The 15,661-nt window shown below is 37.8% G+C and overlaps 1 protein-coding gene across 1 annotated transcript in view; it reads right to left on the bottom strand.

Annotated features, from left to right (window-relative positions):
* LOC107555511 (sodium/glucose cotransporter 1-like) overlaps positions 1-15,661 on the bottom strand; it is a 77,551-nt gene that overhangs the window by 40,727 nt on the left and 21,163 nt on the right. The window contains exons 9-15 of the mRNA XM_016238333.1: positions 12,135-12,270; positions 11,128-11,132; positions 10,924-11,059; positions 9,662-9,769; positions 9,403-9,553; positions 9,130-9,298; positions 8,133-8,348 (exon numbers count right to left, since the gene is read on the bottom strand). Of these exons, the coding sequence (XP_016093819.1) occupies positions 8,133-8,348; positions 9,130-9,298; positions 9,403-9,553; positions 9,662-9,769; positions 10,924-11,059; positions 11,128-11,132; positions 12,135-12,270 (921 nt within the window). The remainder of the gene's footprint in view (positions 1-8,132; positions 8,349-9,129; positions 9,299-9,402; positions 9,554-9,661; positions 9,770-10,923; positions 11,060-11,127; positions 11,133-12,134; positions 12,271-15,661) is intronic.

The raw sequence follows: 15,661 nt of genomic DNA, 5'->3' as shown, positions 1-15,661 counted from the left end.
TGACACAGTTACACCTGATAACAGAACTCTTATTTGTAATGTAGAAACATTAATTTTCTATAAAGCTGCTTTGATACAATGTGTATAATAAAAAGTGCTATACAAATAAATGTGAATTGAATAAAACTTGTTTATTATATTTTATTTAGTGCTGTCACTCGATTAATCGCAATTTATTTTGGATGCGATTAATCGTTTGACAGCATTAATTCTATTATTGTTTTTTATATTTTATTTATGTGTTTATTAGTTTTTGTCTCTTCTCCGCATCAGTAGGGAAACCATTCATTCATACTACTTTATGTGAGTGACAGGAGCATTCCCATGCAGCACAGCAAGCTATGGTGGAGACTATACAAGGACAACATGCTTTTCAGTTTATAATAAATGTATACATGATACTGTAAAAAAAAAAGCATAACAAGAGTCAACATACATAAAATATATGTTTAAATGTGTAAAAAGTTGTTTTAAATGTGAATATACTACAAATATATCTATATATTAATAATTGAGGGGTAACCAGAATCAAAAACATTAAACAATATTAATTTTCACTTAATTTCATCTTGAAATTCACTTATTGGGAATTAATTTTCTAAACCACCACACTAAACATCGTGTCATTAAGATTCACTAGGCCCTCAGTTACAATGATACTATATATATATATATATATATATATATATATATATATTGTTGATTGTAATGGAAGCAATTTTACATATTACATCAGGTTTAAACAAATAAAAAGTTCCAAATAATAAGAAAATCTAATCAAAATCAGATGATGATCAGAATTAAATCATACCTTTCCTTTGTAAAGTTTGCTTGATTTGCAACAAAAAAAAAGAAAAGAAAAAAAAGATTGATATTGTGATATGTTATGTATGTCCATTTAAGTGGAAATAGCTTACATTACTCTCTCTCTCTCTCTCTCTCTCTCTCTCTATATATATATATAACAACAAACACAGTCTTTAACCAAGGTTTAGCCTAAAATATGTTAACAAGGCAGGTAACAATAGTTGACCACATTAATCCTCAAATATTAGCAGATTTTATCTTTTAAAAACAATACTGATATAACTACATATACATACTACATATACAAGTCAATGTATTTTATAAATATTGTAAATAAATGCATTAATTGCCTACTAATTACCCAAAAAATCGCAGTTCTATTTCTCTAACTCAGTTTATTCTAATTGCCCGCTATGAACTTCCTGGAACTATTTGAAGTCTACGTGAATCACGTGACGATCAACCATTTCAAACTTCCATTTTCGCAGCTCTTGGTGCGTTCCAAATGGGATATATCACCCGCCGAAGGGCACTTCGCAGTGAAAACAATCATGGCCACCATATTGAACTGGCCACTTCAAAGGGCCCTTCGGAATGAAGGATTTACACTTCGAGCCCCCATGATCCTTTGCACAGGGAAGTTGTTTGGCGTCACAGAGTTCGACTTCACCTATAAATGTATGTATAGTATTTTTCTATGCTACTGTAATTTTTTACAAGTTAGATTTGATACATTATTATGGTCAAAACGACATAGTACTTCAACAAAATACTTTACAGCTACCTTTATCAGTCCATTCAAATGTTTCAAATACATAGACACAATATACATTACACATACATATTACATTACATTACATTACGTATACAAATATACATCATATTTAATGTAAAAGATGACTGGGAGTCAACATCGTATACAAAATGTATGATGAAGGTGCCTCCTTGATCATCTCGTTAACATGACGCAGAAGTGCATTCCAAAAAAATGTTTTTTTTGACCTCTACACCCTTCATCTCTTCGAATCTCTAACTCCGGAGGGTAAACCCTTTGAAGGGATTAGGGCAGTGGTTCTCAAATCTCTCCATGAAGTACCCCCAGTACTGCACATTTTGTATGTCTCCCTATAGCTGACACACCTACTTCAGGTCTTGCAGTCTCCACTAATGAGCTGATGAGTTGAATCAGGTGTGATAGATGAGGGAGACATACAAAATGTGCAGGGCTGGGGGTACTTCATGGAGAGGTTTGAGAACCACTGGATTAGGGCATAGGGATAAGCCCTTCCGAATGGAATGCAGAGTGAGTTTCTCAGTGGCTGCTACCACTGTCATGGAGGCGATGGGGTTCAATTGTTGCTGATCCACTGCCCATTCACCTCAGCTCCACTGATTGGCTGCACCCAGGAGAGAGTCAGCATATAAAGCTAGCACTGCCTCACAGCAAGCTGAGAGGGATACAGATTGTATCCTGTCACATTAACTTCTTTTCGCTGGCTCCAGATAATGCTATTGCGTTCTGTTACTATCAAGTGCTAACCATTGGTGCTACTGTGGACTTAGTTGAAGACTTGATAATTTGTTCAGAATTAAAGAATTTTGTAAGGAAACTTGTGGGGAGGTGGGTGCCTTTTTTGTGTTTGAAACGGCTTTTCTCCTGGTTATTTGTGTAGTCAAGGAGATAGGGAAGTTCATGTTATTATTCATTTTCTTTTTGTCTATATATAGGTACGTTTTATGGTTTAAACAGAGTTAGTAACTAGTAATGCAAAGTCCGATTCATTTCCGCAAACCGGTTCTTTTCGGACAGATCGGCTCATTGAACCGGTTCAAAAAGGCGATTCATCGGTTCCTGACGTCATCAAGCAATAACGTCTCTACGCATTTCTTTTCTAACAACTCAGTGCAAGGTTGTATCAATGAAAAATTCAAATGAGTAATTTGTGTCAACACATATTGAAACATTAAAAAAATAAAGTTATTTGTGTGAAAGCATATTGTTGATTATTACCATATAATTCACTTAAGTTAATGATGTTTGTGGTCACGGTTTCATTCGCGGATCCTTTATGTCAGATATGACTGACTGACCAATATTGACTAGCCTACAACTTGGATAAGATTCCTAAAAGTTTCGCACCTACAGCACACATTACAGATGTTGATGAAACTTCGACAGTTGGTTGAACCGGCTCATTCGGTTCTTGTTGAGTCATCGTAATCCTCTGCAAACTTCGACAGTTAGTTGAACCGGCTTATTCGGTTCTTGTTGAGCCCTCGGTAATCCTCGGAAAACTTCGACAGTTGGTTGAACCGGCTCATTTGGTTCTTGTTGAGTTCTCGGTAATCCTCGGCAAATTTAGACAGTTGGTTGAACCGGCTCATTCGTTCTTGTTGAGTTCTCGGTAATCCTTGGCAAACTTCGCCACGGCTCATTCGGTTCTTGTTGAGTCCTCGGTAATCCTCTGCAAACTTCGACAGTTGGTTGAACCGGCTCATTCGGTTCTTGTTGAGTTCTCGGTAATCCTCTGCAAACTTCGACAGTTGGTTGAACCGGCTCAATCGGTTCTTGTTGAGTTCTCGGTAATCCTCGGCAAATTTAGACAGTTGGTTGAACCGGCTCATTCGTTCTTGTTGAGTTCTCGGTAATCCTTGGCAAACTTCGCCACGGCTCATTCGGTTCTTGTTGAGTCCTCGGTAATCCTCTGCAAACTTCGACAGTTGGTTGAACCGGCTCATTCGGTTCTTGTTGAGTCCTCGGTAATCCTCTGCAAACTTCGACAGTTGGTTGAACTGCCTCATTTGGTTCTTTTTGAGTTGGATGTGCTACTTCGGCTGTGCGTCCTGCCTCATCAACCCAGAACTAAAGTGTGATTCAGTTCGATTTGTGAAACGGCTCGACCGGTTACTTCCTGAGAACCGGCTCAATAGAACGATTCGTTCAAGCATTCGTTCACCTAACAACACTACTAGTAACTGAGTTAGCCTTTGCTCCCATCATGGTATTTTGCATATGCTGGGTGTTACAGTATTTAATGGCAAGTCTGTGGATTTGGACGAGTGGTGTTGTTAATTCATGAGATCTTGACATCTTTCTCACATGGGGACACAAAGTTCCTGTGATTCTGCTGCTGTCTCAGGCTATCTCGTCCCTCTGAGCGCTGCACATCACAGCAGATACATACGAGATGATGGATGAAAGACTTCCCTACCTGTCTCCAAGATGGATGGATTTTTCCCCTACCTTTTTTAGCGCCAACAAGGAGAAAGTTGTGAATGCTGTCCTTTAAAAATCCACAAGTTTTGAGGTTTCATTCATATCTGATGAGTTAAACGCTGAAGTGTGTAGTTTTAGGACACATGAATGGTTTCAAAGAATAAAAATCTTCTGATACAAGCTGTTTCTGGCAGCTGTGTGTGTAGCAGCTCAAGCTAACCTTGCTCCCCCTGCAGCACGTCACATAGTCATGCAGTCCATTGTTTCTGGAGGCCGTTCAGCTTTACACACACACACACACACCATTCACTATGCATTTCATATGAAGTAAGTGTGAGGGAAGAATATTTGTGTGACATGAGATTTGTAGGCTAATTTATTTATGGTACTAGCATCATTAACAAGATGCAGCTAGCATTACCACAAATGCTAGTTTTCATTTGTCAGCTTGAGGGAAAATTGATTTAACCGCTATTAACTTGATTACTTGAAAAGGCCGCTAACACCCTCAGAGTTGTTGTTTACATTGTGTTGCACGCTTTTACCTATTCTTAACTGACTTTAACAAACTAAATCATTCCAAAGAACTGCACTGCAGAAAAGTTGTCACTGATGTGGTGACCTTTCAAACTGTATTAATATGTACATTTAAAGTACTAATATGCACTTTCAAGGTACGAATAGGGGTAAATAAGGTAAAAAAAGATGTACAAATTAGCTATTGTACATTATAGGAACTGCCCAAGTAACAGTTTTGTATCTTTTTCTTCTTAGAGTGTACAGTACGGCTCAGATTTCATTTCAACACTTTGAGTATAGTGTGTAGCATCAGAAATGTCTTAATCTAGGAAAGGATGAATTTATCTTATTGGATATGTAAAAAATGATATATATATATATATATATATATATATATATAAATAAATAAATGTGTGTGTGTGTGTGTGTGAGACATATAATTTTTATTTACAAGAAAATCAAAACTTACCAAATAGTAAGACCAACAATATATATATATATATATATATATAAAGTTCATTTTTGGTAGATTTGGTAGATGAAAGGCATCTTAAAAATAGCACAGAAAAAGGCTTTGCATTGATTTGATCATAATGTATCAGAAGACTTTACAGGAAACATACAACAAAGCGGACTAGAACTTCATATTATTAGTTGAAACTATTATTCTGTAATATGTCAAAGGTATAAAGGTAGAACTTGCAGTAAATATTGTCAAATGTACAGTACATTAGTTTGTCATGACTAAGGGAAAACAAATTTGTTTTGGTCTTGAGTTTAAAATGAAAGTCAAAAATATTTTAATATTTTAAAACAGCAGGCAGCTTTAAGGACGTTTTTGTTGAGGATATTATAAGGAAGTATTGAATGTTTCAAGAGGAACTTTTGTGACTCCTTACAATCAGACAGAGGCGGACAAACTACACAACTCTATTACTTGAGTGAAAGTTCAGATACTGCTGGTCAAATATTACTCCAAGTGTAAGTTGTAAAGACAGATTTTTACTTAAGTAAAAGTACTTGCTTATAAAAGTACTTAAGTACCACAAGTAAATTTCCTTTTTTATGTCAATGCACATAAAAAAGGAATTTTATTATTGTTGTATGTAATACATGCAATACCTCTGAAATAACTTACAATACTGAATAGACTGACTAGCTTGTAGTATGTTTGGAATAAAGAGCTTTTAGAATGTTAAAAACCTATGGGGAAAACACAAAACAAAACAAAAAAAATATTTAACACCCCAACCCACCCCCGCAAAAGCAGGATGGTAGTGATCTCACACAGCTCTGACAGTGAGTGCACATATCTATGTGCAGCAATTCATCCACATTTGAACAGAGTGGACAGTGAAATCCTGTAAATACAGAGTGATAAAGAAGAGAAAAAATCAAACCTTTTTAAAACCCAGCAACACAACTGTAGCTGTATCACTTTACAACAGCAGCACTGCTTTAACAAAAAAGCAAAACGGACTTATTTGCCATCAAAACAAACATTTTAAATGCTGTCTAATCGCTCTGGCTGTACTTTGATGTCACACACAGAACGGTCTGTGCAGTTCTGCTTCAAGTTCAACACCTATTGTGTTTTATTAGGAGACGCACAACAGTTCTTCTGTGGCTTTATAGGTAATATTTTCACTTATACAATTTAGCAAAATCAGACAATATTGTGTCTAATATATACCACAGTATTAACTTCTTCTTACTGAATTGTAAATAAATATCACATTTGCAACTGCTCAGTGTTCAAAAAATGCTGGGAAATCCCTTCATGTAGCCCTACAAGAGTGATTACTGATAAACTGTCTGAAAAAAAGAAAGTCACGTTTTAGAGAAGAAAAAAAATCACCCACAGACTTTCAAAGCTGCTACATAGTAACGACTTTCTACTTCGAGGACCTTGATAGAAATGTAGTGGAGTGAAAAGTACAATATTTGTCTTTCAAATGTAATGAAGTTAAAGTTATAAGTTTCCAGAAAAAATTATACTCAAGTAAAGTACAGATACTCAAAAAGTGTTCTTAAGTACAATACTCAAGTAAATGTACTTAGTTACTGTCTGCCTCTGCAATCAGATTACTCACATTTAGCTTGTTGTTACAGATAAGGCAACATTTCTGTCCACACAATACAGCTCTAATATCCTTAATAGAGTTAGTTGATACTGATGTGATCTTTAACCAAAGAAACCATGGAAGAAGATGCAGACAGTGAGGAGGATAATAGCGTTAGCGTTGACCACGTTTCTCCATAGAGGTTTCTCAGTAGTGTCTGTGAGTTTCATCTTCAACTCTGCCTCCTGTTCTTTAGTCAGTTTAGGTGCATTGCCTTGATCAAAGCCGCAGAACCAGTTGTAGGCCTTCTTCCAACAGCTTGGATCCTCACGCACCTCTGCAAGGTCGAGAGGCAATCGGAAACAGTTGTTAATTGTTTTTAAAAGTATGTAAGTATGTTTTTAAAGTGCCCATATTATGTCATTTTACTGACAACTGCTTCTCTAATCTCGGGGAGTTCAACGCGGGATTCACAAAACACTTGCTCATGAAAGATGGCTCAGTACCCAGTTTATATGGACCAGCTGACTCCACTGAATTACAACCTGTAAGTATGGTATACATAATAGATGTTTATATTTTCTATTGAGTGTTCAAAACATGGAACTATGGCAATGGGAGAAAAATTCCAAAACAATATAGCTAATTTATCTGGTGAGGTCAGTGTTAGGTGACAATGGCACACACAAAGTTTGGTGTCAGTGTGTCAAAGCTTTGCAGAGATACAGCCTCATATGCAGTTTGGCATCATGCCATCAAATTCGTTGATGTAATAAACAAAAAAATGTTTTGTCTATTGACACGAAATCCATAACTTTTTGCCAGCATGGTCTAAACATGATCTGAGTCGAATTTGGTGAAAATCGGACAAACAGTCTAGGAGGAGTTTGAAAAAGTAGGTTTTCAAAGAGAATCAAAATGGCGGACAAGAAGTTCAGTTGATTATGGCATAGTTGGTATCGATGTTCTCGGCAAGATTCAAGGAATCTATCAAGACCAGTCTCATGATAATAGGCAAAACTAATCAAAAGTTATTAGCATTTTTAAAATTTTCATTATAATTATTGACCACAAGGTGGAGCTGCCACAAAACTTTTTGAGTACCTTCAGGGCTGTCCTCTATCTGTGTTTCAAATTTCATAAATTTCCCGCAAGCGGTTCTATGGGCTATCATAGACACCCAAAGCAAAAGAAGAAGAAGAAGAAGAACGCCAACAGATATAATATGCCTATGCACCTTCAGTCCCTTATAAGTGAGCATCAAATCAGCAATATTGAATGATTTCTGAAGGATCATGTGACACTGAAGATTGGAGTAATGACTGCTGAAAATTCAGCTTTGCTTCACAGGAATAAATTACATTTTAAAATATATATTCAGATAGAAAAGAGTTACTGTAAACTGTATTACTGTTCTTACTGTATTTTTGATCAAATACAGTCTTGAGCATAAGAGACTCCTTTCAAAAACATAAAAAAATCATAAGTATTCTGAACTTTATAGTTTAGTTGTAAGAAGAGCTTACATGTTTGTCATCAATGGGTTTGGTCATGAGGGAGATGCCCAGGATCAATATACAGGACAGGCTGAAGATGATGAGGGCAAAATAGAGGTAGTGCACACCACAGATGATCGTGGGACAGTTACTGGGACTCACGCAGCTGCCTGTGCCGTAGGCAAACTCAGTTATCATACGTGCCAGACCCACCAACAGACCAATACACAACCCGTAGAAAGCACCCTGTGAGGACACATCAACAACATGTGTCAACAGACAGAAAACTAGATGAGTAAAGTCTGATGACAAACTTGATGTTGACTTGACAAAGCAGGTCTGGACGTTTAAAATAACTTTGAAAAGCTTGAAGTTTGAACATTTTGGCATCTTGAGTTTTCCAAGATGCCACAACATTGTGCAGCCTCTGGTTGTAAAAACCTCTGAGACTTAAATTCCCAAAGAAATGGGATAACATTTCACAGGTGAGAATGTGTTGGTTTGTGTTTTTATAACTCAATATTACAGGTTTTTAAACTATGGTAGCTTTTTGATGTGTTAGCTAATGCTTTCGTCTTCTTATATTGTAGTTTAGCAAAATCATCTGCTGAAGTCTATTGCAGATGTAGATATTCATACATGCGTGTAACTTTGGTTGCAGACAGACAAACTTGCTCTCGAACTGGCGGACGGCTTACATGGGTCATAGTATCAGCCATTAATGAGGTATCTATGAATATATTATCTATGATTTTAAAGAGTTGCAAGCACGTTTTAGCACATTGTTAACTTATTTCAGCATGTTGATAGCATGTCCCTAGAATGTTTTAGCATGTTGCTAGCATACTTTAACACACTGTTAGCATGTTTTAGCACATTGTCAAGCCAACATAATAATCTGCAGCCAAATTTAGATGTTTTTTTGTAAAAAAACAAACAAAAAAAGTATATTTAATAAAATGTTAAAACTTCAAACTAGCAAAATGGAAACAAAATTACTACAATGAAATGTTTAGATTTAACTCACTGGTTCATTGACTCGCTTGCAAAAAATGGCGAGGATGAAGACAGCGGCGATAGGTGGAGCCAGATAACTGGTGATGGACTGAGTGTATTCGAAGAGCTGCCCGCTCTGAGCCGACTGAACGATGGGGATCCACGCGATACTCACGCCGATCAGAAACAGCATGAACACCCTAAACACATGAACACAAGCCTCTCAGAGCCTATTCATCTCAGTTTCTGCTCACAAAATCAGAAAATCAATATCCAACACAAACAAGCAGACACGTGAACACACCTCCCCGCGATCATGAGCTCCTTTTCCTTGGATTTGGGGCGGATCTTGGTGTAAATGTCCATTGTGAAGAGTGTGCTGGCGCTGTTAAAGATGGAAGTGAGTGAACTCATCAGAGAGGCCAACATGACGGACAACATCAACCCTCTGAGACCTTCGTAAACACACACAGCAGTTTAGAGCCATATCACCAAACAGATCTATCAAAGCAGTCTATTAGAGATGTAAGAGACAGAAATAGAAATATCAGATTATTCTTTACCGTTTGGCATCAGATCCAACACAAGTTTTGGATAAGCAATATTACTGCAGCCCACACTGGCTCCACAGTAGTAGTCACACTCTGCTGGATCCACGCATGCAATCTCATCTGACACAAACAAGAGGATAAACACAAACATTAATTTCTCTAATAATCTTTGACAATTCAATGACCTTCTGATGCATATTGCATACAAAAATGTCACAAAGTTGGTGTGCATTACCTTCGGATTGTCAGAATTACTTATCACAAGTCCACATAACTTTTACATATACCACTGTAATTCTTATACAGTCATGAATTTGAGATTTACCCTCCCTGAAATGTCATTTTAAACCAGTGTTATTTTAGTATTATGTCAGTATTATTGGTATTAGAGTATTTATTAGTATTTTAAAAATAAACTTAAATTTTTATATTTACATTTTTCATTTTTATTTTAATGTTTGTAATTTTTATTATAATGTTTAATGTCCCATATGCAGAACTGATATTTAATTATTATTAAGTCTGCTGTTCAACACAATTTAAAAATATTATTGTTTATCAGAAGAATAAAAACATTATTAGTATTATTATTAAGGTGCACAATTAATACATTAATTAAATGAATGAATTATATTAAATAACTAATTAAAACATGGGAATTAATATTATTTTAGTATACTATTTATAGTATTTATTAACATTTTAAATTAGCTTTTATATTTATATTTTCATTTTAATTTTAGTTTAAATGTGCTTTTGCCATTTTTTTTAATTTAGCTTTATTTTCAAATTCAGTATTTTTAAATAATTTTAGCATTTTAACAAACTTATTTGTAATTTTCATTTCTATTTTTTAAGTTTAAGTTTTTATTTAATTTTATTAATTTAAGATTTAATAGAATTTTTTAGTTGTGTTTGATGTAATATTATTTCAGCTTTATTCCAATATACAATTTTTTTTTAATAGATTCAGTTGTAGTTAACAATAACAACACTGCTTCAAACAAAACAAACTGCGGATGGTTGCTTAAAGTGTAAATCAGACTCTCTACTTACCTAAGTAGGTAGGTGTTTGCTCAAATATGTTGCTAGCATATTCTATGATAAATAAGTGGACCAGACTTTATGCAAAACTCCAGTTCACCAGAGACTATGTTCACCGTATATAACTCAGATCACTCAGTTAAGATTTAGTCAACATACTTGTTGACATGTGCAAAATGGTTCATCAGTTTATCACCCTTCTCACCCAGGATGGTGCCAGTCTTTCTTACCTGTGTACAGCACTCGGCTGATCATGCCAGGGAAAACCATGAGGAACATTGGCAGAAGTTTGAGGTAACCACACAGGATGCAGCCCGCTTTCACATGAGACAGGTTCTTGGCAGACAGACAGCGCTGCACAATCACCTAAAACAATATGGAGAGTTTATTTGACGTTTACACAGTTTAAGTGTAGTGAGAGTTGTCCTGTGTGCTTCGACTATGATCTTTGAGAGCAAAATTCTTATAAAAGAGCAATTTCTCTAAAAGGGAATTCATGGTCGGATTGTGTATTGCACACCATGCCTTTCCGTCCATGCCCTTCTGGTTGCAGTTGCAGTACATCTCACCCTCAGACAGGCAACAATTGCTTTGCACAGTGTTTGGGCCACGTTTATTTTAATGTTTGTAATTTTTATTATAATGTTTAATGTCCCATATGCAGAACTGATATTTAATTATTATTAAGTCTGCTGTTCAACACAATTTAAAAATATTATTGTTTATCAGAAGAATAAAAACATTATTAGTATTATTATTAAGGTGCACAATTAATACATTAATTAAAAGAATGAATTATATTAAATAACTAATTAAAACATGGGAATTAACATCATTTTAGTATACTATTTATAGTATTTATTAACATTTTAAATTAGCTTTTATATTTATATTTTCATTTTAATTTTAGTTTAAATGTGCTTTTGCCATTTTTTTTAATTTAGCTTTATTTTCAAATTCAGTATTTTTAAATAATTTTAGCATTTTAACAAACTTATTTGTAATTTTCATTTCTATTTTTTAAGTTTAAGTTTTTATTTAATTTTATTAATTTAAGATTTAATAGAATTTTTTAGTTGTGTTTGATGTAATATTATTTCAGCTTTATTCCAATATACAATTTTTTTTTAATAGATTCAGTTGTAGTTAACAATAACAACACTGCTTCAAACAAAACAAACTGCGGATGGTTGCTTAAAGTGTAAATCAGACTCTCTACTTACCTAAGTAGGTAGGTGTTTGCTCAAATATGTTGCTAGCATATTCTATGATAAATAAGTGGACCAGACTTTATGCAAAACTCCAGTTCACCAGAGACTATGTTCACCGTATATAACTCAGATCACTCAGTTAAGATTTAGTCAACATACTTGTTGACATGTGCAAAATGGTTCATCAGTTTATCACCCTTCTCACCCAGGATGGTGCCAGTCTTTCTTACCTGTGTACAGCACTCGGCTGATCATGCCAGGGAAAACCATGAGGAACATTGGCAGAAGTTTGAGGTAACCACACAGGATGCAGCCCGCTTTCACATGAGACAGGTTCTTGGCAGACAGACAGCGCTGCACAATCACCTAAAACAATATGGAGAGTTTATTTGACGTTTACACAGTTTAAGTGTAGTGAGAGTTGTCCTGTGTGCTTCGACTATGATCTTTGAGAGCAAAATTCTTATAAAAGAGCAATTTCTCTAAAAGGGAATTCATGGTCGGATTGTGTATTGCACACCATGCCTTTCCGTCCATGCCCTTCTGGTTGCAGTTGCAGTACATCTCACCCTCAGACAGGCAACAATTGCTTTGCACAGTGTTTGGGCCACGCCCATGCTGAAGCAGCTTTTTTGGATGGTTTACGTTCTACTTGTGAGGATCGGCACGTTGCTCTCATGCTCGCATTCTTTTTTGGGGGGGTTCGGTCTCTCATTCGGGGCTCGTGAGGAGGATAAGTTATCTATCGCAGCATCTGAGGGCGGGTCTGACCGATCAGAAGTGAATGACTTGACTAAACTGGCAATTCCAGGTGCTGTGTGTCAGTCTGAGCCTGACGCCAAGATGGCAGCCTTCCTTACCTGGGCAGCAGAGAGCATCAGGCTTGAATGGACTTCTCCACCCTGTCCTGAGCGCTCTTGGCTGGATGATTGGTTCTTGGAGACCAAGCATAACACTCAGCTGTGCTCCGCCCCAGATCCTTTCTTCCTGGAAGTGCACGAGGAGCTGATGAAATTGTGGTAGGCATCTTTTTCTGCCAGAACACGATACACCAGCTCCTCCGTTCTCACCGCCCTCATTGGGGGTCCAGTGGGGGGGTTCATGGTGGTCCCCCATGTGGAGAATGCGATTGCGGAGCATTTTGCCCACAAACTGCCACCAGCTGGAACTCCCGTCCAGGGCGTGTAAGCTTACTTCGTTTCTTGTGGCGAGAGCTTATAATGCTTCTGGACAAGCTTCGTTTTCACAATGGCCAGGCACTGAACTTAGGCATCAATGCCTGTTCAGATGCAGATACACTGCTCACATATTGATGCACCAGGTCTGTTGCCAAGTCAGAAGGACGGACCTCTGCAAACTCAGGTTCCTGTATGTGTCAGTGGTTTATTCAACATACCTGAGGAGCAAGGTTGGTGTTGCTCATCCATCACCATGCGTCATGAGGGACATGATGTCTTTCGGCATGGTGAGCCTTGCTCCACAATGCTGCAGGAACCTTGCCTCAGGTACATCAAATGTAGTTCCACTGAGGACATTGGCGTGGTGTCTGGATGCTTGGTGCCAGCCTGCCCTATTGGCTTTTCAGGACCACTCGACCCAATTGCGATTAAGTTTGCAAGGCACCTGCCCAGTCTGTGTGCATTGAATTTATTTAATACACGAGTTTCACAATTTGAGTTGAATTACTGAAATAAATGAACTTTTCCACGACATTCTAATTTATTGTTTCATATCAGAAGAACTATTTAAGACACACACACACACACACCCACACCCACACACTCACAGTGCGTTTCAAACAGGATATATTGCCCTCCGAAGGGCACCCTGGAGTGAAAACAATCATGGCCGCCATACTGAAAGGTCGTTCCAAACCGAAGTGCTCAAAACTGGCCACTTCAAAGGGCCCTTCAGAATGAAGGATTTCGAAGGGTACAACTGATGGACACTTCGGGCTCCCATGATCCTTTGCACAGATTCTTAGCATGATGACGGCACCTCCGTGTGGACATGTGATGATGACGCAGAAGGGCATTTCAAGAAACAGTTGTTTGGTCCCCTACACCCTCCAACCCTTCGAAGCTCTCACTCCAGAGGGTAAACCCTTTGAAGGGATTAGGGCATAGGGATGAGCCCTTCCGAATGGAACGCAGGGAAACTTACACTCACTCACTCAAACATTGCTGGATATTGTTGGCCTGTAACGTCTTCATGTATTCTGGGTTTTCTACAAGCCTTGCCTTGCCTTGCCTTTGTGTGTTTTATCTTGGACCGTTTATCTGTTTTATGATCGTTTGCTGCCTGCCCTGACCTTCGCCTGTTTTTGGATTACCCTTTTGGATTGCCTTGTTTGCTACTGTTTGCTGGTACTGGACCCTGCCTGACTATGTTTATTATTAAAGCCTGCACTTGCATCCACATCTCTGTTGTCACGCCTCCCTATGTGACAGAATATCCAGCTAAAACCTGGATCCAGCAACTTTATTAAACGACCCAGACCAATCATGGACCCAGTGATCAGATTCGCTCTTCACCCTCAAGGTAATCGGTCCCTCGAGGATCACATTCAGGACTTTTTAAACATTGTTCATCGCTCTCTGATTTCCCGGAGTGTGCACTCATAGATTTCTTTAGCCATGGACTTAATGAACCACTATGAACTTAACTAATCTGTCATGGTCTTTTAGGCTCACTATGTCAGTTTTTAGACTATGCTGTTTTGCTATGTGGTTCTCCTTTCACTGTGGGAGAGGCAGAGACTTTCCACAAAATGGCCGCCAGCCCAGAGACTTTTTACAAAATGGCCACTGTTCCAGAGCCTGCTCACGTCAAGCCTGTCAAGCCAGGGCCTCTTCACAACAAGGCCACCATTCAAGGGCCTGTTCAAGTCAGGGCCACCACGCCAGAGCCTCCAGCCGTTATGAATGTCAAGCCACAGTCTTCAGCCATCACGGATGCCACTCCAGTGTTACCGAGCATCATGAATGTTGCATTTGAAGACACCAAGGCATTCCAAAGGAGTTTGAGGCTGGTTTCCAGTATGGCAGACCCGCTACACACTTAAGCTTGCTGGTCTCAGCACTCATGGGCCCGCAAACCATGATGCTCTCTAGTTTACCAGTCACAGCGCCATCTGTCTCGGAAATAGACACTGTGCTCTCTGTCCTGCCTGTGAGTGCTACGGTCATTCTATGCATTTGGGCCACACACATCGCCGTAGCTTCCCCAGAGGTGGTATCTTCTGCTGCAGAACCTCCCGAGTCAGCTGTGTCCTCTCCTCTCAGGGCACTGGTGCCACTTATGAACTCCTTGTCCAAATGCCCGCACTTGCGGTCTTTGCACTTGACCACTTGACTACTAATGTGACTTATTTCCTGTATTTGGTCCAAGTGTTCAAGTGAGCATGAAGACCACAAGTGTGTAGAACGTTTCATTACCTGATGGGACACACTTTATAGTGTTGTAAAAATGCAAGTGTTTACAGAGCTTTATTTTTATTATTTCCAATACTTTTCATTTTAAAATCAACTTCTAAATGTCTGTTCAGAAGTCCCTATAACAGATGACACAATTTAATTGTATGGTGCTTCTAAATAAGTGAATAAAATCAGTTGCAAATGTTGTACAAAAGAATTATCACTACTACTCATTTGCACCGATAAAACGTGCAACTCTTTGTTTTACTACCAAATGATATGTAATATCTAACTATTATTAATATTTAACATGCAATGGAAAGGTTTCCGTGACCTCTAGC

This window comes from Sinocyclocheilus grahami, unplaced genomic scaffold (genome assembly GCF_001515645.1).
Source record: "Sinocyclocheilus grahami isolate Dianchi unplaced genomic scaffold, SAMN03320097.WGS_v1.1 scaffold536.1, whole genome shotgun sequence".
NCBI classification, from domain to species: domain Eukaryota; kingdom Metazoa; phylum Chordata; class Actinopteri; order Cypriniformes; family Cyprinidae; genus Sinocyclocheilus; species Sinocyclocheilus grahami.
Note: the sequence above shows the minus strand (reverse complement) of the source record. Positions and strands in the feature narration are given on the sequence as shown.